Raw genomic sequence first — 23234 nt, forward strand, 5'->3', positions numbered from 1 at the left:
CACTGATTTCGGTGGTTCAATTAAATATAGTTTTCAAAACTACTGATATTTTATGAAACACTAAGTAATCGTTTACACGCTTCCAATCGCGTAAAAATTCGTCACGATCTTATAACAAATTAACGATAAAAAGAGATTAAGTACCATCTTTTTATCGTTTTAATTACACTTATCATTGTATGTAGATTTCTTTATATACAACATTACAAGGTTTATTCGGTGTTTTAGGTAAAACAATTTGAAGTGACAGCAACTGGTTCGGTGGCAGTAAATGTGTCCTCTGTCCTATTTTTACAAGATGCAGTGTACCACGAACGTTTGTTCATTTTTCGAGTTCCATCGGAATCGACCAATGGACAGTGGCCGTTCCGTCGAAGCGTCGCGTACGCGACGTCGTGAACGCACCTTCAGCGGTAGCGTTAAAGGTACAGTGCGCGCGCCTTTCGGCCGCGATTGGCCCGGTACTCGCCGTCAGTCCGGTCAGTCTTCAGTCTGGCGCGGTGGAATGCGCTTGTGTATGCGTTTCGTTCGCCAGCCGCGCGTCTTTCATTCATACATCCCTCTGTGGTAGTAAGTTCGTGTCGCTTCCCGTCCGCGGTTTTACTTGGAAACGTATCGCGGACGGCACTGGACGTGCGCGGCGATACACGAAATGCGGTCGCTCGTAGCCATCACGTCGGCGGATCGCGCATTACGCGTGTAAACACAATGGACATCGTCGTCCCATGCACAAAGGACGGATAGAAAGCAGTGAAGTGAGTGAGTGGAGTATAGTGTCCAAGATGGCGGAATCAAGCTATTATCAGGTGAGTCGCAGGTCCATCCACGCTCTCTTTACGTAGTTGTGCGTGTTAGTCGCCGCCCGACCGGATCATTCCAGCCGCCATAATAAAAGATCGCTCTGGCCGTGATTCGGTCGCTACCTGTTCCTCTCATTTCCCTGCAACGCGGCTCGCGCTTGTCTTCCGTCGACACTCGAGGAAGTGTTCCCCGAAGGCGACGACGATCACCGATCCCTTTCGTAGATCGCGGCTATCAAATGCCCGAACCCGGTCTACGTTTAACGAGGCGTGACGGGCACCGCGCACCTGATATCTGTTCGATTCGTTTAACGTACAACCGAGAACTTTCCAAACAGCCCCTGGTAGCACCTGTTTCTGTCGACAAGTGGTATTTCGTGACATTGCGGGAACAGCCGCCGCGTTTGTCAAAGCGTGGTCGGGCAACGGTCGAAGGATCATTCTGACAGGAGCGTGATTGTAGCACGGACAGCGCTGAACGCCGCGATCGAATCTCTGCGCCCGACGATCACACCGGGTTTCTCCACGTTTCTCGTCCCGCGACACGCGAATACGCGTGATCCATTTCGGATCGCGTTAATGCAGCCATGATCGTCCACCGTACGCGTCCGATTGTCCAACTCTGCACAGATATACGCCACCGTCGCGATTCGCCAACAGATGCTTCGCGCTGTGCGTAACCCAAAAATAAAATGGTACACGTAGGTTAGGCCCCCGCGCGTCCTGCTCGCTAATCCCCCGAGTTCTATTTTCCTGCTGCGATTAATCATAACAGCATAGGTGGCTATGATTAGAATTTTTGAGGGGCCGTAAATTTTCCATTAACGATATATCGTTCGCGCGCAAAGTCGCGCGGACTAACCTCGAAACCCTCTCTATTGACACGCGCGTTTCGACGATAAACGTTACGATCTTGTTGAATTTATACAGCACCGTCTTCGGTGTAATCTTCGTAAAAGAGAATAAAGCGTGACGAGTTCTTCGTCGTTTTTTTTTTTCAAGTGTGAACGTTTCGAACGATCGTTGGAACTCGATATCGTCGATAGGTGCGTGTACACGCTTCCGGTCACGGAGATTTTCATGCCTTTGTTACAGTAATGTTCGCGACGAGTGTTGACCCCTCGGGATTATTATGCATGGCACACATATTACGGAATGCATGAAAATAGCTCATGCGTCAGTGTGTCAAACGCACACAGCGGGGCGTGCATATATTCGCTCGGGGTTCGTTGCTTCTTTAAATCGCTCGGGAACGTTTCACGGGCTGTTACGAAAACTACAGGCCGCCGCGAATCTTTCGGAGCCAGCGGCGAAGTTCTTGCGCCGCGAACGCAAAACCCCTGGGAACTGTGTCGGGACACGATCGGGGGTCGGTGAATTCATCGAAACTTCTTCCATCCAGTCGGTTTGCCAAGTAAAATAACGCTAATTGCACGGAGCGGGCAGGAATTTCCCAGGCATATTTAGAATAGCGTTAAATGTCCGGCAGACTGTTTGACGTAAGTTGTAAATATTGCACGCGGTTCGAACGTGGCGATCAATTGGATTTTATATCGGCTAACAAGAACGGCACGCCAACCGACGCGTTCCGAAAATTGCACGTTTCCCAGAAACGAAATACCTGGGAACTTAATCATATTGTTATTTTTACTTTCCATCCTTATAAGTCGACGATAAAAATTTTCTTCGCTGTTATAAATTACCGAGTGTCGCGAATCGACGCTTTTTTTAATTTGTTCAGGTGCAAGGTAACGTTCGTTATTAAAACTAATGTCTTGTATGGGATATGGAACGCGTTGAACGCGGTGTATAGGAAAGTGAAAATTCGCTCTGCTTTGCTTTGTGACTTTAAACTCGATTGAAAAACAACGAAGCTGTTCGAGGCATACATAAATAAAACATAACTGGTTATGCTGCGATGCTAGAACGAGTTCAATGTGCCTGTTTTTATCAATTCAAAAATTTCTCTATTCCCACGAGATAATGTTTAATGTTTCTGGTAAGGTAGTTCGACGATTTTCGCTTTAAGCCTAATCTTCATGCCCATCTGATAACGTCCACCCAATGGTGGGAATGTGTCATCTGGTAAATTTGTATAGCAACGACCTAGATTTCAATCAAAACACTAAATTCTATTTTTAACCATCGTTCCATAAATTATAGAATATTGACATTTGGTTATTGAAACGTGTTCGTCGTTTTTATTTTATCTTTATAATTCGCGAATTGTACAAGGTGGGGAAAAAAAGTTTTCAAACAATATTTAACCCCTTAAAAATCACTGTTTAAATCTGATCGTTTAAGGGATGAAAATTGTTAAAAAAAAAAAAAATTTCCTATACAGGGTGTTCAGCTAACCATGGGAAAAATTTTAATGGGAGATTCTAGAGACCAAAATAAGACGAAAATCAAGAATAGCAATTTGTTGATGGAGGCTTCGTTAGAAAGTTATTAACAATTAAATTCGAAAATTTCAAATCGTTCTGGAAAAATTATTTTCGGTTGCGGGGGTCAATTACAATCACTTTTGGTGGATAGACATACCTTCGAAATCCTATCCACTTTCGAGAAAAAAAATCGAGAAGGTGTGCAATTTTTCGGCGAAAAAAAATTTTGTCAAATCGTTCTAAAAAAATTATTTTCGGTTGTGGGGGTCAATTACAATAATTTTTGGTGAATAGACACACCCCCGAAATCTTGCGCATTTTCGAGAAAAAAATTTGAGAAGATGTGAAATTTTTCGACACAAAAAAAATATTTCAAATCGTTCTGGAAAAATTATTTTCGGTTGCGGGGGTCAATTACAATCACTTTTGGTGAATAGACATACCCCCGAAATCCTGCGCATTTTCGAGAAAAAAATTCAGTATTGGCGGAACTTTAAATGTTAATAACTTTTTAACAAAGCCTCCATCAACAAATTGGTATTCTTGATTTTGGTCTTCTTTTGGCCTCTAGAATGCCCCATTAAAATTTTTCCCAGGGTTGACTGATCTTAACATTTTTTTAATTTCCGGCTCGAGGATCGATATGTATATTTCGTAAACGACGGTGAATGTGAACGTTTCTCACCTTAAGGAAGTTGTAACACTTTCTGCTCTCGGGAATCGGCGTTATCGCGGTGATAAGAGATAAAGCATCGGCGAAGTCTCTTCAGTCTTGCACGAGCGTTCAATTTCGAATGACACAACCGCGTCGAAATATCATTGTTGTATGAAAATTGTATAAGTGGCGACAAAATGGTGGTTCGTAGCGTCCCGTACAGGAATACAATATTGTTCGCGAAGTAACACTTTTATCGCAACAGGTGGCTGCGAGGTACGAGCGAAGTTCTTAGCTTGTTCGTTTGAATTAAACGATTGCAATAAACAATCGTGTGCCCCGTGAAATATTGGATTATTTCGAGTTATTTCGATCGTTAATTGAACCTTAATTATGCTCACTCTTTATCGGCATGGTTATTGGTTGGTAAAGTTGTTTATTGTTCTGGTTGAAATTGTGAAATTTGGTGTTTGGTGATCGGTGAAAAATAACGAGGAATCTCGAACGCGTTATTTATAACGTCGCCATAGCGAAGTTGAACAATGTCGTTTATTCCTGTACAGAAGAAGGGAAAGAAGTCGATTTTGCGTCGACACTTGTCTATGCCGAATTTGTGCAAATCGAAATATCTTTGGAATTGCGTGGCACCGTGTACGGTACGTTGTCGATATTAATTTTATTTTATAATAATACTCAGCCTCGGTTGCTGCTTAATTTTTATATTCAATTATCAAAAATTACCGCGCTACGAAAAATACAAAGAATCAGAGTACAAAGTTCAAAATGTCAGGTTTTAGATTTAATCGATAAATGGAACGAGATATAGATTAGACTCGATTGCTAATCGTTGTGAGTCAATATACGATCTAATGCAAATAAATATTTAGCACTCGAGCGGATGCAATCATTTCTTGATTTTTTACATTCGTCAGAATATATCAATGAATCGTTTAACGATATAGAAAGATCAATTTAAATATTATAATTTGATAAATGTAATGTACGAGGTGAATGACTCAATCTTGGACGTATTTGTTAACGATCGTTGTTACGAAAAATTATTTATTGTCGGAGAAGATTACTCATAGAATGAATCATCGTTTTGATTTGTATGATCAATTCTAGACCATTTTTTTAATTCGATTATCAGCGCAACGAACTTTAGTTTCGATCGATATATTATAATATATTATATTCATTCTATAATTAAAATTTTTAATTTTATTCTAATTTGTTTTTGAAAATTATTATGCAGATGTGTATTTTATCGATTGATTCGAATTTTGTTCGATAATGTTTCTTGTATCGATTCGAAATTCGAGCATTCGATCCACTCCGATGTACAAGCAGCACGATGGCGCGATTAAGTTAATTGATCGTGTATTTTGATCAAGGTCAACTAGGGACCAAACGATTCAAACGTCGATCGATTAGCCCGTATTTAATAGCTCGATAGAAAATATCGGATACTGTTACTGGGAACGTTAAGATCAATATTTTCTCGTACAGTTTTATAACTACGGTTGAATGAGTCGACAGCCGTGTGTACATCCGCAGTGCGCGCCAGACAATTTCCGGCGGTGTCCGGAGGTGTGTATACTTGGCTGTTTTCCTCTCAAATTACAACCAATCGTTACCGCGGTTCTCGGAAAAATTCAAACGTCAAACCCAATTTCGAACCGCGCGGAAATAAAATTGCGATCCCGATTTAACGGATCGATCGATCATTTGGTACGCAATATCGATAAACAGCGCTCGAAGGGATTTCGAACACGTACGTTTATCGAGACATCGCGAGGAACATATTACATACGCGTACGCAAACGACGATAACGACCCAAAACATATTACAAAGCAAGTAAAACATTTTTATCTGAAAGAAATATCGATGTATCAAAATGGCCGGCACAATCTCGCGACCTCAACCCCATCGAGATGTGGATCGACGTGGAAAAGTACGCGGCAGCAACCAAAACCGAAAAATACAGAATTGCACAAGTTCGTACACGAAGCGTGAAATCAATCTCCGCGGACAGACGTACAAGATTAATGAATTCTATAACAAAACAACAGCGTCATCGAAAGATAACAGATTCTATGAAATTTAACAGCGAGAACGAAAGAGTCGCGATGTTTCGTTTCGTAGAAAAAGTGAGGTTAGGACCGGCTCGCGCACGTCGTCGCGTCGCTGGCCGATCGGTGGCGTTCGAACTTCGTGATTTATAGCTTTTCTTGAAAGTCCATTATTCGCGGAGAACGTGGCGTAATAATCGAATTCGGGGATCTGTTTCAGGGCGATTACATCAGGCACCCGGTTCTTTACGAACTGTCGAGCAAGTATGGAGTGGCTGGCAGTGACCAGGTGCCCTTGCCGGTTCGTCTCGACGAGCTCCGGGAGCACATACGCCGAGAAATACGCAAGGTATGTCGAGTTTCGCTTATCCTTCTTAGCTACACCTCTTCTCCGAAGCTCTCTTTTTTTCTTCGCGCACCGCATACACGGTAGCAGTAACTCGCACGAGCACGAGAGATCCATCCGCGCGTTTGACGAGGAGAGGTGGTAACGTAGAGGGGAAGCGTCAGGGGGTGGGGAGGGGGGAACGGGGAGTGTATATCCTTCCCTTCTTTCGTATCTCCTTGCTCTCCTCCGTGTTTCTCCTTTTTCGCCACTACGCGGCGAGGGACCGAGAGAGAAAGAAGTATATATCCGATATGTGTCAGACCACCGTCGATCCCGAGGCACGCCCGTTGAAAACCGGCACGGTCCACGTGACTAATGGATCCGGGGCAGAATTTATGGTCATTTCGGAGGGAAAAACGAACCCCCCCGCCGTACGACGAAACCGCCAATAAGATAACGAGTTACGGGGACGCGACGCGCCATAACGCCCGTTCGTCTTCTTCGGTTGGTCGATTTTATATTTCTCCCAAAAGTTTCCGACTCTCTTAACCGTTTTAGAGACAGTTTTGTCCCAGGTGCGTAGAACTGTTATATTTGATCTTGGAAGTAACCGTGGTACAACAATTCTCGAATGACTAAGAGGGGACTCCCCCGGACACGTCAGGAAGCTCGGCGTTGAGCGGAGCGCGCAGTGCAACCTGATCCGGGCTCGAATATCGACGAGACGACGCAAACATAGCAAACTATTATTTTTATTCGCTGTCCTTTTCTACGTTCGGCGAGATACAAAGCCGGAGATTTCATTCCCTTTTCGCGTTTCTTTTAACTGTCCCAAGCATTGCTGTAACATAAACTAAAACACCCGTCGAAATAATTGTCGAATATTTTGATTTTCGAAATTTTTTTTTATTAGCATTAAAATTGCAATGCATCGATTATTTTGTAATAAATTGGTCCAAGCTCGAATCGGAATTTTCGTCGCCGTGTGACACGTTGCGTTCGGTAATTAATCATCGACGAAAGGAGGATATTGTTCGAGCCGGTGTACCGAGAGTCGAGCCGATACAGAAAGGAACTCGAGGGTGGTCTGAAATACTTCCACGAGTTGCGTGGAAACAAGTTTTATGTACGAAGCCAACGTTCCCTTTTCTCTTCCACTCGCTCGGCTCTTTTTCCGTTTCGTTATTGCATCGTGACCTGTATTCGCACAATCTCGTCGAATCGAGCTCAGGCGAGGCAAAACTGTAATTACACCCTTGGCGTCGTTATTATCGCTGGTCCGCATTGTATTATCTGTACTTAACGCGAGGTGATGCACGAGAAGTCGGTTGCGTGCAATTACTGGAAAAAATGATTGGCTTTCGTTCACGATTGATAAATTCTTTCAGAAATCGACGACCAGACCCAAAAAAAAAAAATTTTTTTTATTCGTCGGTCCGTTCCGATCACCCGGTATCTCGAACGATATCGTGAACTTATAAATCATCGTACCCGACGAACGGAGTGAAATATTTCTCGAAACGATCTCATCTACGAAACGGGTCATCGTTTCATTAAACATCGCTCGCAAATATTATTCACGGCTCGAGCAGCGTGATTAGAAGGTGCAGGCCTCTAACGGGTGTGCGCGCCCGTCGAGAGAAGTTATATAGCAAATATAATAGGCGGTAATAGAATGAAAGGATAGACCACCGGGGGCACGAGGCACAAGTATAATTTTACGTCTCATTTGCCGCGGGAGAGGAGCGGTTTCGAGCGACGGACGCGCTTAAGCGATTGATAGATCGATAACGATAATTGCCCGCGTCTGAATTCCGCGAAGCGAAATTCCGCCTCTGTCCCTCCGTCTCGCGGGGAGACGTTCATAGACGCGTGTGTCACGAGAGTCACGGGAATGTTCGTTAAGCGATTTTTCGAAGGATTCGACAGGTTCGCCATGTTTGTTTTTCGATTCGGTGTCTCGCCGAGCGGCGACAGGTGGCGCTCGCGGGCACTCGGAACGGTTAAGAAAATTCGAAAACGCGATCGTCGGTGTTGCTCGTGGGCGGGGACACACGCGCGGGGGCTCGGTTCGCGATGAGTTGGCGAAAAACGGTGGTTCTGGCCCGTAAAACGAGGGAACGAACGTTCACTTTGTTGCAGGAGTTGAAAATAAAGGCCGGCGCCGAGAAGCTGAGGGAGGTCGCGACCGATCGTAAAGCGCTGTCCGACGTGGCGACGATCGTGAAAAAGGCGAACAGCAAGCTGAACGAGCTTCATGCGGAGCTCCAGCAGCTCGAGAGTCAGATTATATTGACGCAGGGCCAGCCCCAGTCGCCCCAGCAAAATCACTCGAACGGTCAAGGTAAGGCGAAGTCGCACGGCCGACGAGATACCATCTTTGTATTCGCGTTAACGCCCGTCATGGCATTGACCGAGAGGATAAGGCGGACTTACGCCCGCCTAAACGGGTTTTACGTAATGCCGAGCGCGTTAGACTCTCGTGCCGATCAATTACTTTTGCTGCTAGCGGGCGCGCTCGACGCCCGTAAAACGAGTTCAAGGATTCTTTTTTAACCCCTCGACGACAGAGGTCGCGAAACGAAAACTGTGTCCTATAATTAGCTCGCCTTAGAAAGGATGCACGCCGCGGCGGATTTCGCGCGTAGTCATCTTTGCACGGTCTCGCGTCACACTTTTTGCAGCGGTATCTTGTGGAGTCTTCCTATTTAAGAATTTTTTTTTTACAAATTATATAACTTTGAGCAAACATTTTTAGGAACCATTTCGGTGGGCCGATATAATTTATTCCAAGTGTCTTTTTTTCAAATTTATAATTTTATCGTGTGTATATGAGTTGAAGTACTTTGTTTCTGGCATCGCTTGCGAGGTATTAAGAGGGTTAAAGACGCCTTTGACACCGTCAGTCGTTCCATATTAATCGTCGAAAATGGAAATTTATGGCACGTTGAAACGACTGCCATTTAGATAAACGCGCTCAGGTCGTCAAGTTCAATGACTGCCCGTCACTTAAAATGCAAACAATATCTCGAACGTTCCAGCGTTCGCGCGTCCGAGACCATTAATGTTCTATTTATTAATCGTGTCTCTATTTCACCACCGAGGAGCACTCGTATCAATTTTTTAACAGACACACTTTTTTTATTTTTTACCAAATATGTAAATAATAACTATGTTGCCTCCTAAGTCGGGACCCCTCCCCCCTCAATTCAGTGTTTATTTTTACGGGCCGACGGAACGACTGTAGGTCTCTTTCGGACGTATCAATTAATATTTCTGCTTATTCACGGGCAACTTATCGATACATCGGAGTAATGACGAGAGTGTTCCGGTACGTTCCCTTCTGCCACGCTAACGACTGCGCTCTGTGTGTTAACGAGCAGCCACTTAATAACTCCACCCGCTAACGAGCCGTCGAGACGACGTCTTCGGTTTATAAAGCCCAACAGTGCATGGCCGGCTACCCGGTTTGCTCCGCCATCGGGCTCCCGGCAAATCGAGCATGTCCAGCTCGGGGGCACCAACCGACCTGGCCACGGCGATCGTTTTCGTCGACGATTCAACGATGCGTGGTTTGATAAACTGCGCTGAAAAATCGTTTACGCTTCTGGCGCCGCGTTTCTCCGCTCCTGTAACGCTTTCGGTCTCGTCGCATAATTCGTTCACGACCGAGGCATAGCAATGCAATTTTACTCGGTCGTCCCCGTGCTTGCTCTTCCTCCAGGGGGGATACCGTATTATTTATTCTACCGTAAACCTTTGGAACAAAACAAAAAATCGGTTTCTCGTTACGTTTTCGCAAAAAATACACCGTTCAAATTCTTTTTTTTTTTTTTCTTAACGCGTTCACTGTCCGGTCCCTTAGCGGCGTATCCAAAAGCATGGCGCTGTGACCCATATACGGGTCATGGACAGTGAACATGTTGAAACTATTTCAAAATTTCGGTTAGATACCGTATTATTTATTCTATTGTAAACCTTTGGGGAAAAAGTCGGTTTCTCGTTACGTTTTTGCAAAAAAATACAAAGTTCAAATTCTCTCTCTTTTCTTAACGCGTTCACTGTCCGGTCTCATAGCGGCGTATCCAAAAGCATGGCGTTGTGGCCCATATATGGGTCACGGACAATGAACGTGTTAAAACCATTTTAAAATCTATTCGTTCGAGCGAATTTTATATTTTCGAATTTTAAAAAATTGATGAAATCGCGTACGCTTAACCAGCTTAAGAATTCACGACGATCGCATTATTATCCGATAAGGTTTTCGAATCGTTATTGGCCTATTAAAGCATAGTTAACCGCGTGGAAACGTTACTCTGTACAATTAGATCGTTGCACGGGACACGCGTTTCCAGTCAACGGAACATTGTCATCCGGAAACGGTTCTCTAATGGCATTTCCAGTCGGCGCGGCACTGGCCATTCCCCCCGGTTTGAGCACTAGCGACGCAGTTACTGGACATAAATTAGGAATGATTAACTCCGATCCTAGTAATCGGGGGGGTCATGGTACTCGATGTGGTGGACACGGGCGTAGAATTTCAATCCGTGGTGCGTGCATTGTGCAAACCAGATCGCCGGATTCGACTTCGATTCAATTTACATCGCGTACAACGTTGGGATTTCGTTCCATTTACGCGGCGTGTTGGCAGTCCTGAAAGTAAGTCTTTCCTTGGTTGTTTCGTTCTGCGATTCAAACTGTAATTTTTATTTGGAGAGCAAGGCGTGAAAACCCACTGTTAATCACTTTGCAAAATAATTAGAAAAATTTTTTTTTGAGAAACTAGCAAGTATAGAATTCTTAAAAATTCATCAGTCATTCTTGGTCGTTTGTTGGTAGGTGCTTCGCTTCGACAAACGTTTAGTCATCGCGATAAGCGAGATAAAGTATTGAAATTTATTTGAGTAAATATGCACGATCGCGTACGCAAAATTTCGACTCGAGAGGGATCGATTCGCGAAATCACGAAAACGTGAGATCGGCCGCGCGAGCGTTGGAACTGTAGGTTCTATGGTTCCGTCGACCTTGGAGGAGTATAGTTACGCCACTGGGTGGCACCTCGGTATCGGTGCCGCTTCGTGACGAGCCCGAGGCTTCGTACGTACTCGCCCGCGACTAGGAGCGCAGTCTTGTGTTCTCTTTGAATTGACGGTAAGTGGTAGCATCTATTTATACCGTGGACCCAGACGCTCTATCCACTCCAGTTAAGTCAGTCATCATACGTTCTCGGGACCAGCAACCTGCCTCGCGGGCCACCTCATTCAGTTACCTCTGCGAAGTGCCATTCAAAGCGGTCCTGACAATATCATCGCGACCAGAACTAACCTCACTGCATCATTTCCTAGGGGAACGACTGGTTTAGATTCCGGATATTCTCGTTAACCCTCCGTTAATCCCCCCACGCTCGTATCACCCATATTTGGACGACAGTGTTTCCATGAAATTAACAGGTCGTTCCAATCTACCTGTCTTTGATATTTCATATCTTTAATAAAATAAAAAATTTTTCTCGTCGATCAACGATGCGTTAACAATCATCCTGGGACGTTCCCCAGGACACCTTGCGTGTACCCCCTTCTGCTTGCACTGCTACCAACCGAATATACGGAGCACACGAGTTCGTTCAGGATAAGATCCCGCGGATGAGACTGTTCGGGAGAAAGTATATTCCCTCCTTTCGTTCGCGTAGTCCGCTTCCCGTGGTAGCCAATAACGAACGCCGTGCACGAGGACTCACGGTTCACTTTCCAGTTCTTCGGGTTCTACGTGCGTGTAATACTCTCCGTCGATGAACAGCGAAAACGCTCCTTTGTGATACGCGGGAGTCAATTCCTCGGCGAGGGACGTGACTTCGTATGCCAAAATAAAACTAGAACTTCTGAAATTCTCTGTAGAAGACCATTACGCTTTGAGGAGCTATTCGTTTCTCGATAATGACGAGCAAATAAACAGTGTGCCCATTACGCGTCCACCTGTAGGAAAATTATTTACACTATCTTGTGGCCCCTTCGAAACCGTTCGTTTTCCCCCTATAACGTTTCTTTCTAACTCGACTCGTAACAGAGATACGGCTCGTTGTAGTTGCGTGAATCCGCTCTGTATAATAGAATCGAGAACGTACTACGAGAATCGATCGGTCGAACGATCGCTTGCTGGGAGTACCGTTGCGCGCATGCGCGAGTATTTAGCCGGCGGCCGTCCGGCCGGTCGCCTCTCGATGTGTATCGAGATCGCGTTTCAGTCCGAACCGAACCCACGCTTTCGCATTCCACGCTGTCGTGTATCAGGGAGGCCCTGAGGCCCCCCTTCCCCCCCACTACGTCGTCCTTGTTTAGGGACTACCTGCGCTCCCGGGGCCCCCTAGTCGCCCGCCGACGTGAAATCTTGCGACAGTTCGCGAGGCTCGCGGGAACTTTAGAAATTTAATGATCCCGCGCTCGGTAATAGAGATATCGCGACACGCATGGATTGCGCTCCAAGTCGTCTGCGTTTATCCCGCGCTGCGAAATTACGATAATGTCGCTGTTCGGCTCACGGGGCTGTGTATTTATCGAAATAACGGTTCGTACGGCGGTTTCCTTTATTTCCAAGCGTTTTGCGTTTGAGGACAAGGGTAAACTTTCGAAGAACCGTCACGGGGGGCAAACGCGGTAAAAAAAGTCTGCCTTAATTTTACGAGTTCACGTGGGGATGACACGAGTAAAAAAAATATCAGGTGGTAAAGAAACTTTCATTTTCCGTCATTTTTGTCACACGTTCGTAAAAGTAGTATCAATGGATTGCTGAGATTATTCCGATTAAAACGAGTACAAACACGATATACATTAAATTAGTAATACATAAGTTATGCATATACATCGAATTACTGTGCGAAAATAGTATCAATGGATTGCTGAGATTTTTCCGATTAAAACGAGTACAAACACGATATGCATCAGATTAATTATAGTAGTACATAACCTATGTATACACATCAAGTTAATTTGTACATACTACTATAATTAATCCGATGTATGTCGTGTTTGTACTCGTTTTAATCGGAAAAATCTCAGCAATCCATTGGTACTATTTTCACACAGTAACTCGATGTATATACATAACTTATGTACTACTAATTTAATGTATATCGTGTTTGTACTCGTTTTAATCGGAAAGATCTCAACAGACCATCGGTACCATTTTCGTGAACGTACGACAAAAATGACAGACAATGAAACTTTTACATGTATTCTCTGCCTTACACACAAGTATTCTTCACATAAGACAATCGTATTTGGTAAACGCTGAATCGTTGAGGGTCGATAAACGTATCGGCGAAGCAGTTCCGTGGAACGATCGAACGCGAAGTCAGTTTTACACGACATAAATACAGATTCTAATTTGTAGCCCATAAAGTAATTCTCATACGATCCGATAATGGCGTGCAATCGGATCCCTTGCAACTTCATAAATTCCACTTAGCGGGCAACTAGTAGTCATTCGGCGTTCAGATCCTTGTTTCCGATTAAAATCGAGAAATACCGGTATACGGACGCGCGAAATATGACCGTTCGACGTATAAAACTTGGTTAATTCATTGGGCCGCGCCGCTCGTCCTTTCTTTTGCTCGTTATCGTTTCTTAACCGACGTTCGTTCGAAACGGCGCGAACCCGCCGCTAGATAAACGCAACCGGGGCGTTACATAATTCGTGCGTCCCGTATCGCGAATCACGTAGCCCCTGTTCGCGTATCGCGTACAACGGATCCCCGGACGATCTCAATGATCGCTCGGTAACCGGCTCGCTTTATGCTTTCGATTCATCCGCTCGTTCGGCGAATTTCGTCAGCGTAACTTCGTAATCGCGTTGCACGCACGGTGTCTCGTTATACTTTCACTGGGTGGCCCAGTAAAACCAGACACGGCGCAAAACTTTATCGCGCGCGCCGGTGCTCTGTCCGTTTCGCGTGCCTTCGACGTTTGCGTTTTAACGTCGTCCTATTTTTGTCGCGCGTCTCTCTCGACTCGCCACGGGAGCGGAAGTTACGCAATTTTTTCCCAAGCGAAGCGAGCCATTAGTCGGCCAAATACCTCGACGCGTTAATTACAGGATCTTTTGTCGTACGGCGTTCGAAAAATCCCAAAATGTTAATACGTCTGACGTCCAATTATTTTTAATAGCGTGTGTGCGATAAAACTGGTATTAGATTTTTGCAAATTAATATATGTATACAGGGTGAACCGTGCAACACGACTTGATTTATTCTATCGTCAACGGACCGTTCAGAAATATTCAAACCAGCGTAATAATTTTTTGTGTATCCGGTCGGAGAGGAACTCTGTAACTCTGTAACTCGTCCCAGTTTCTACGCGAGTCACCCTGTATGTATGCGTCACGCGTGCACCGAGTGCATCATTAACAGCTTGCACGTCCAGACCCCTCAACTACGTATTGCACCTTACCAGCGGATAGAACGAACGTATAATATTATGTAATAAACAACAGTTTGAACGTATATTTATGTGTCCTGTTTCACAGTTAGACATTCGTGCACGCTAAAATAAATCCTCGCCGTTTCTTCGTGCTATATAATTTTTGGAAATTTTCCATGTCGAATGGTACGCCGCTAACTACGCCCCCGACGCTCGGAATCGTTATTGTCCGTAACCAATTTTTCATGTCTGTTTGTTTGAACGTTCTCTTTCCCATCATCGCGAAAGATTAGATTCGTGACGCTTGTTTTCCACGCGACGACTAATCGATCCCCGCGTTTCCGGTATGCCGGTGTCGTCATTGCGTGATATAAGAAAAATCAGGGATCGATAAGACCCGGTGAGTCACGAATTACAGAAGTCTCGTAACGCCGCGTTGACGTTGGATCGCCTCTGACGCGATTATAGGTCACACGTTCGACGCCCACGATCGCTCAGTGAAAGAAACCTGTCCATAGATTCGACTGACGTGCCCTCCCGTTCCATCGACGTTATCAGAAACCGTCTGTGAAACGTTCTCTCGCGTTGCTTTCCTCCAAAACTACATTTTCTCACGATTACGAATTATTTCCTTTGGGGGACCTCGACTTCGATTTTGACGATTGCAAAATATGTTATAGAAAATTTTCCCCTATACGTATAACCGCTGCACGGCCTTAGATTCCGAGATATTTAAAAATTCATTGAAATCGGTTAAGTGTAACTTTTAGGTTCACCCGTTATATTATTTTGGTCCCCCGGTCGATGTTTATAGAAACAGCAGATAGGGGGCACCCCAACGTTGAGAGTGTTGAATTTAGTTGTTCAGAATCTTATTTTCTATAACATATTTAAAAATCATCAAAATGAGAGTTTAGGTCCCTGAAGTAAATGATTACTATGAAAGTAATTTTATAATATTTGGAGACTTGAACTAAAAATGTAATAAAAATTGTAGGATTTCGTTTGAAAAAAATACGCGGTAGTCTGGTCGTTTTAAGGGTGTAGCTTTCCCCCAGTCGCGCGGGACACCCTGTATATTTTTAGCCGCGATCGTTGTAGAAATAGACGTTAAAAATCACGCTCGGTGTACGGGAATTGTTGGTTTCCCCGGTTCTATTTTTATTGAACGCCGACGCGCCACCGGAATGAGAATTTCTTCTTTTCATCGTTACCGCCGGTAATACAATGGTTGAGCAACGTTTAAGCTAATTAATAAACAGATTCCATCGCTAAAGCTCGTCGAGTTGACGCCGGGCGATCGCGTTACGAGCCGATGTTGGCGTGCGTGCGAGCCGCGATTTCTGCCAGGTTTCTGCTGAATTTCTATCCACGCTAATTATTTTAATCGGTACCGTAATAAGGATGTTGTAGAGCCGCGCGCCATCCCCTTTTACGAGGCAGGAACAATTACTTCTTACATATATTAATATATGCCGTAGGAAGTCTAGGCCCCCTTCACCGTGGGTTACGGTTTGTGAACGCGCGCCTCTGTGTGCGAATCGTGTGGCTACGCGGAGAACGCCGCCGTTCGAGACGCTAAAGAGATCGTGAATGAACGACGCGAGAGCCCCGGTGCTCGTGTGCATTAGCAGAGGAAATCGTGTTACAGCCTTCTGGCCATCGGGAATTAAAATTTTTAATTTCCAATGCCGTTCCCTGCATCGCCCATCAATCCTCCGGCCACGATACGCTTCTGCTCGTTAATGCGGTCTAAATTGTTATCTCCACGGGCATTAACAGTCCGTTAATGGGCTATAACGATGCAAAAATCCAAACGTATCTTTTTTCCTACCCATAAATTAGCGGAATCCTTGGAACTGTACGCTCAACCCTCTCGTAATTAATTTAACAAATACATTTTTTTCTGTTCCCTTTAAATCGTTGGGCTTCCGACAAAAATGCAATCAATTTTTGACAGTTTTCACAGAAATGAAAGTGAACGTAACACGGCTGTGGCTCTGGCCCCAAAAGTGGCGCCCTCCGTTGCGGAGAAGGAGCATCTTCGAAACCTTGAAATTATGCAGAAAAAGTCCGCATCGTGGCGCGTGCACCCTGTTTTACCTTGATCCCAGGGGCTGCACGCGTTGCGCCACGAGGTCGTGGAATCGCTGAAAAAGATAATAACGACTCCGCCGGCAAAGAAAAGCTCCGGTTCGCGTGTTTCTTTTCGAAAGCGCGCGTGCACGAGCGCGTCGATAATTCCATTCATTGTTTTCGCGCGCAATGGGACCGAGAAGGAAACACGCGGCGGGAGAGAGCGTGGAGTTTTGCAGTCTGGAAACAAGGAAAGCCTTTGTCGTCGCCCCCTCAGGTCGCAGAAACGGAACATAATGGGGCACGTGTTCTGGTACTGCGTTAATGACATGGTTTCGCCGACTCCTCGATGCCGCATTGTACCCATCGTGTTGCGTTTCTCTTTTTCACGAATCATTTCTCTGCTACTTTTTGACCATTTTTCCACGTTGTTTCTGAGAGTATTTCTGGGGAATTTTTTGCAAAGAAACTATAATACCTCCGTCGGATCGCTACATAGTGTTATTCGTGCTCGAACCACAGACGAGTAGACGTGTAGCCATAACAACCGAAAAATTTTTCGACGAAATTAAAAAGTTTCAAATTGTTCTAAAAAAATTATTTTCGGCTGCGGCGGTCAATTACAATCATTTTTTGTCCTTACAAATACCCCCGAAATCCTACCCAAGTTTGAGAAAAAAATTCGAGTAGATGAACAGATTTTTCGACAAAATTAAAAGTTTCAAATCGTTCTGGAGAAATTATTTTCTGGTGCGAGGATCAATTGCAATCATTTTTGGTGAATAGACATACCCCCAAAATCCTACCCAGTTTTGAGAAAAAAATTCGAGTAGGTGGACAGATTTTTCGACAAAATTAAAAAGTTTCAAATCGTTCTGGAAAAATTATTTTCTGGTGCGGGGGTCAATTACAATCATTTTTTGTCCTTACAAATACCCCCGAAATCCTACCCAAGTTTGAGAAAAAAATTCGAGTAGATGAACAGATTTTTCGACAAAATTAAAAGTTTCAAATCGTTCTGGAGAAATTATTTTCTGGTGCGAGGATCAATTGCAACCATTTTTGGTAAATAGACGCACACCCGAAATCCTACCCAGTTTTGAGAAAAAAATTCTTTTCCGAAACTATAATTTGAGGTTAGAAACGTTGCCCTGAAATTTCGTGCGTATGTTTGAGAGAACGGGTTTTCCGACTGACGTAGATATCCTATTGCGAAATAAAAATAAAACACACGGTACGCATGTTAAACAACAAAGCGTGATTCGATTAATTGAGCGAGCATAAAGCGTATTGTAGATGGCGGAACGAAGGACTTGGACGTTCAAGGAATAACTCGCAGAAAGTCCTTTAATGGTTACTGCGGAAGGCGAGCGGCGACAGCCGATATCCTCCTCATTGTCCTCTTTCTTCTCTCGGCTTTCTGTTCCGAACGCCATTACCTTTTTCCTCTGCGCGGAGGAGCTTCTTCCTTCCGTTGTTCCCTTTCGACGTCTCCCAGAGAACCTGTCCGCACGGGTTTTGAATTTTTCAATCCCGGGCGATATACAGGGTGAGGCACGAATTAGTCCCCTTTCGATGATCTGACAAAAGAATGTTTCCTATCGAAGTTAATCAGTATTTAATCGACAAGAAATTGCAGTTGCTCAAATTAAAAAATAAGTAATTAATTATTATTTATCAAATTTAAACATAATTGATCAACTTCGATAGAAAACTGTTTTTTGTCAGACCATCGAAAGGGGTTAAAAAATCGTGAGGACTGATTCGTGCCTCACCCTGTATATCCTCTCTTTCTCTCTGTCCTGCTCCGTGGCTCGCCTTATTCGGACATGTCAGGCTAAGCGTGCGCAGCCGACAGTGCAAGTGCGGTTGTCCGTGCGCATGGCGTTGCACTTACGCGCACTTACGTGTCGCTTTGTCGGCGCGACGTGCGCTCGCGTCATTACCGTTGCGTTTTCTGTGCGGCTGGACAAACCTCGTGGCCCCGACCGCGTGCTTATTGATGATAAATCATTCCGAAGAGCCTTCACGGTCCGCCGGTCTCGAAAGAAATTTCGTCAGCCGCGCCGCCACTCGGAAGAGAAACGAGGAAATTTACACCGCCTCGACTATTGTTCGCCCGCGATCCATCCGATAGAGTTTGCTCGGATAATTGGACGTATGCTGGTGGCGCCGCTAAACGGAGACTGCCCCAGGGAGCAAATACCCTCCCTTTTTTTAACCATTAACGTTCGCTATACGCTTAACGAGACGGTTCGAGTTCAGTCTTTGGAATTACACAGACCTGGTTTCCATCTATATGGCGACTCGTTAGTCTCTGTTAAATTTTAGTTGCACCCGTTAAATTTCTAGACGCGATGGAGCATAAACTTGTCGAATGCGTAAACGAGGGATCGCAGCGATTCGCCCCGTTGTGTTTACGCATTTCGGCGCGCAGGAAATCCGCGTACGCCGTACGCGGCGCGTTTACAGGCCGATTCTAGCAACTAGGTCACGCTATAGAGTTGCTTCCTCGTAATTTTTTCAAATTTGGAATTTTCTTTTTACTTTTCTGTTTCACCTGCACTTTGTTATTTATTTAATCCTCGTCCAGCACGCTTACAGTTTTTATGTTTTGAAAACTTAGAAAAAATGCAAAGTTTCGCTATAGATTTTTTGTTTGTCTTCGCGTGGAAGGGGGGCTGTGGCCCCGCCCAGTTATTAAAATCGTCCTGTACGGGCAATATTGGCGATGGAAAAAAAGGTATCAGGGTGTGACCGTTGTATTAAAGTCGCGTATGTTTCGCAAACAGCGTCGATATAATTACGTAAGTGGAATTGATTGATGTTAATTGTTCGGCGGGTTCCGGCTCGCCCGGAAGCTGTACTTATAATTCTGACACTCGGTTCTCGCGATCTATGTACTTTCAGATCGTTGTTTCTGCATACGTACGATCGTAGAAGTTCTATTTGAACACGGTCCTGTTTCCTTAACCGCGTGCAGCTTGTTTCGAAACGATCGATAAGGGAACTCGGGATAACATTTACGTACTTTTAATTACTTTTGTTTATGGACATTTTTAACACGTGCAAGGATAAGAATAATCTGTATTCAATTGTATTTTATCGTAAACATGTGAAATTATTATTTATCTCGCGCGAAAAACGTAAAAATTTTATACTCGTCGAGCTGCACGTTTACAACATCGTTCGGTAGCCAGTCTAGCGAAAAGTGGCGATGGGAAATTCGCGCGTAACGGTGTATACGCGAAACAAAGAAGAGCAGCGCCTCTTTCTACGCTTATATTATACTTGAGGAGTACATTAAACACGTGGGAGACTTTAGACTTGCCTCCGAGATATCTCTAGTGGGTTACAGGAAGTGGGAATCGAGTACTTTACGATTTCACCTATTGGACACTTGAAACTCTCGGATGTAACGAGACGCGATCACACGATCCGACGCCCACGCGACTCCCAGCCGTGTAATTTAAACAATATTCCAAACGTTCAGGTTCTCGTTAATAAACACGCCTTGGAAATCGATTTCATTTTTGCAATCTACATCGTACTTTCGAACAAACGCATCTAAATCTTCGAAATTTTTATTCTCGATAAGAAATCGGTGGGGTATAACATTTTTGAGGTTAGGAACGATAAATTTTAGCGTTTTGATAGAAAATATGTCCTGGAACGTGATTTCATTCTCGTAATCGACACCGTACTTTCGAATAAATATGTGATATGACATTTTTGAGGTTAGGAACGATGAAGCTTGGCGTTTCGATGGAAAATGTCTTGGAACGTAATTTCATTCTCGTAATCGACACCGTACTTTCGAATAAATATGTGATATGACATTTTTGAGGTTAGTAACGATAAAGCTTGGTGTTTCGATAGTAAATGTCTTGGAACGTGACTTTATTTTCGTAATCGATATCCCACTTTTGAACAAACACATTTAAATCTTCGAAAGTTTTATTCTCGATAAGAAGTCGGCGGGATATGACATTTTTGAGGTTAGGAACGATAAATCTTAGCATTTCGATAGAAAATATATCTTGGAACGTGATTTCATTCTCGTAATCGACATCGTACTTTCGAACAAACACAAAATCTTCGAAATTTTTATTCTCGATAAGAAATCGACGGAGTATAACATTTTTTAGGTTAGGAACGATAGATCTTAGCGTTTCGATAGAAAATGTATTGTACAGATATGATAAAAATACAACGAAATGGGTATTTGTCGCGATGAAACTATGCTGGATCGTATCAAGGAGGCGGCTTTTTATTTTCAACGCCTATTTTCGTTTCAGACACGCCTCTGTCACCAATGGGGCCGTCGTCGCCGAGTCAGGAGGGTCTATTCACGGATCTCCGTCTTTTGTCCTTGGAGAAGCAGCTCAATATCGAACTCAAGGTAGACGTCGTTTATTAAAAAAAAATGCAAAAAAAAATATAAACAAAATAAATAAAAATGAAAAAAAAAATCGAAAGATACACGAGTATAAATTTAAATTTAAATTTAAATTGTATTTTAAATTTATACAATATTATAATAATTTCGCAAATTTCTTGTGTCAAAATTGTGAAAATTACATCGACTTGAGGTTACCTATTTTTGGGTTTAATAACACGTTTATAGTATCCCATTATAATTTCGTTATTACGCCTGTTTCTATCCGTATGGGAACGTCGCGATATATGGAACGTCGTGCAATAATCGGTTCGCGATTCGCGAGCGATTATTCGAGAGACAGTAACGGTTCTTGTTCGTTCTGTGAGTCAGCCGCGGCGAATCGTCGGCATTTTTCTTTCCACTAAAGATAGCTTCCCGTTTCGTCACACGATGATTTAAACTAATCGGAGAGGCAAGGTTTGAACTTGCCTCGCGAGTTCAATCCGTGACATCGATCCGAATCGAATCGAACAAGAGTATCGTGTGTCTCGATTAATTATTTCCCGAGCGACCTCTCATCGAACGTTTATCGATCGTGAATTCGAAAAATTTCGATCGCAGAAAATCGGTGAAAGAAAACGAGATTTTTCCGCGAAGTGATCGATCCTGGCAACGTGCCAGTCCCAGGTCGACTAATTGTCGATGTCCAACGTGATCCGTATCGAAGCAGAATCGTGTCTTTTACGTCATATCGTGCGATACGTTCCAGTGCATAATAGGTTTAGCCGTAGAGCTGGTGAATACTTACAATGTTTCGGAAACGCGTAGTCGCGTATCGAGCTTCGTCGAGAGAGCAGCAAAAATGCCGAAATTTTTCTTCAAAAAGGTGAATTTCAGTGAGGGTCTGGATTAGTCACAGTAAAAGTTTCAAAAAAAGTAATTAGAAATCGAGAAACAAAATTATTTTTAATAATTCTATTCTTCGCTTTTCGTTCTGTTAAAAGTGGGAACAGAGTTTCGAGAAACGAATAAAAGATGAGAAAACGCGTTCATCCATTTGTTTGTTTAATAAAAATTTCGATTAATTTATGTTTCTGTTCGCGGTTGCAGGTGAAGCAGGGCGCCGAGAACATGATCCAGAGCTTGACCAGCGGAAGGGACAAGAAATTGTTGCAGGAGGCGCAGCAAATGTTGGACGACTCTCGCGCCAAAATCGAGTTCCTGCGCATGCGCATCATGAAGGTCCGGCAAGCGCGTCAGCAGCAACACGCGCGGGGTGACGCACCGCCGCCAAACGGCGAGACAACTAGCAATAAAGGTACAATTTAACAAAGACGAACGTAAAGCATTAGAAACAGTATTTTTGTAAATACGGTTCGTTAAAGCCTTCGATTCCCTTCCCAAACTCGTCTGGTATCGTCCAAATGGATCAGAATGTATCGATGACGTGGAAATATCTGTTGCAACGGTTCGCAGAAGATATTATTCAGCGCGTGCAAATGGGTTGACGCTCTGAATCGGACGAACGCGTCCCTTTGACACTGGGAAAAACCACCGTTATCGTTTTCTCCCCTAACAATCGTTGCACCGGCGACGAGGACACCGGCGGTCTCGCGTGACGCGAAAACAATCTCGCTTTCGGTGTAGATGTTAAACGATCGCAGTCGCGTTTTAACCGAGTCATCGTATCGGGATCCGTGACTCGTCAGCCGTGTCCCCTATGTGCTTTCGATTCATTTTCACCGCGAGAGAGACGCGTCGTAATCGATATGAAACGACGTACGCGTCGTCGAGTAAGGTTTATCATTGTTCGAGAAAAAGAAGATAGTTATCGTTTCGAATATGGATCGATAACGTCGTCGACTCTGATTGCAGACAGGTACGAGCCCAGTTTGGAGCTCGCGCTGGAAGAAAGGGTGGAGGAGCTGCGACATCGTTTGCGAATCGAAGCCGCGGTGGTGGAGGGGGCTAAGAACGTGATACGTCTTCTGCAAAGTGCCAAAGTCGCTGATAAGAAGGCCTTAACAGAGGTACGTGGTTATTTTATGCTCGATAGAGTCGGATGCAACAGCTGACGTGTTCGATAATGGAAAGCTTTTGTACGCTCCTGCGAAGATACGTCG

General features: G+C 44.2%; 1 protein-coding gene across 3 annotated transcripts in view; it reads left to right on the forward strand.

Moving 5' to 3' along the window:
* The first annotated feature begins 378 nt into the window (after positions 1–378).
* Positions 379–23234, forward strand: part of LOC122395406 (serine/threonine-protein kinase N) — a 32471-nt gene continuing 9615 nt past the window's right edge. Inside the window, exons 1-6 of one of the 3 annotated variants that reach the window (XM_043392951.1) lie at positions 379–806; positions 6136–6264; positions 8386–8587; positions 21029–21132; positions 22222–22429; positions 22987–23141. In XM_043392951.1, the coding sequence (XP_043248886.1) occupies positions 726–806; positions 6136–6264; positions 8386–8587; positions 21029–21132; positions 22222–22429; positions 22987–23141 (879 nt within the window). In that variant the 5' untranslated portion in view covers positions 379–725. Of the gene's footprint in view, positions 807–2049; positions 2300–6135; positions 6265–8385; positions 8588–21028; positions 21133–22221; positions 22430–22986; positions 23142–23234 lie in introns of those variants that run through there. The other 2 variants (XM_043392948.1, XM_043392950.1) reach the window with 2 other exon arrangements.

The sequence above is a fragment of the Colletes gigas genome, unplaced genomic scaffold (genome assembly GCF_013123115.1).
Source record: "Colletes gigas isolate AHSC1104 unplaced genomic scaffold, ASM1312311v1 Colletes_gigas_Sc00005, whole genome shotgun sequence".
Classification (NCBI taxonomy): domain Eukaryota; kingdom Metazoa; phylum Arthropoda; class Insecta; order Hymenoptera; family Colletidae; genus Colletes; species Colletes gigas.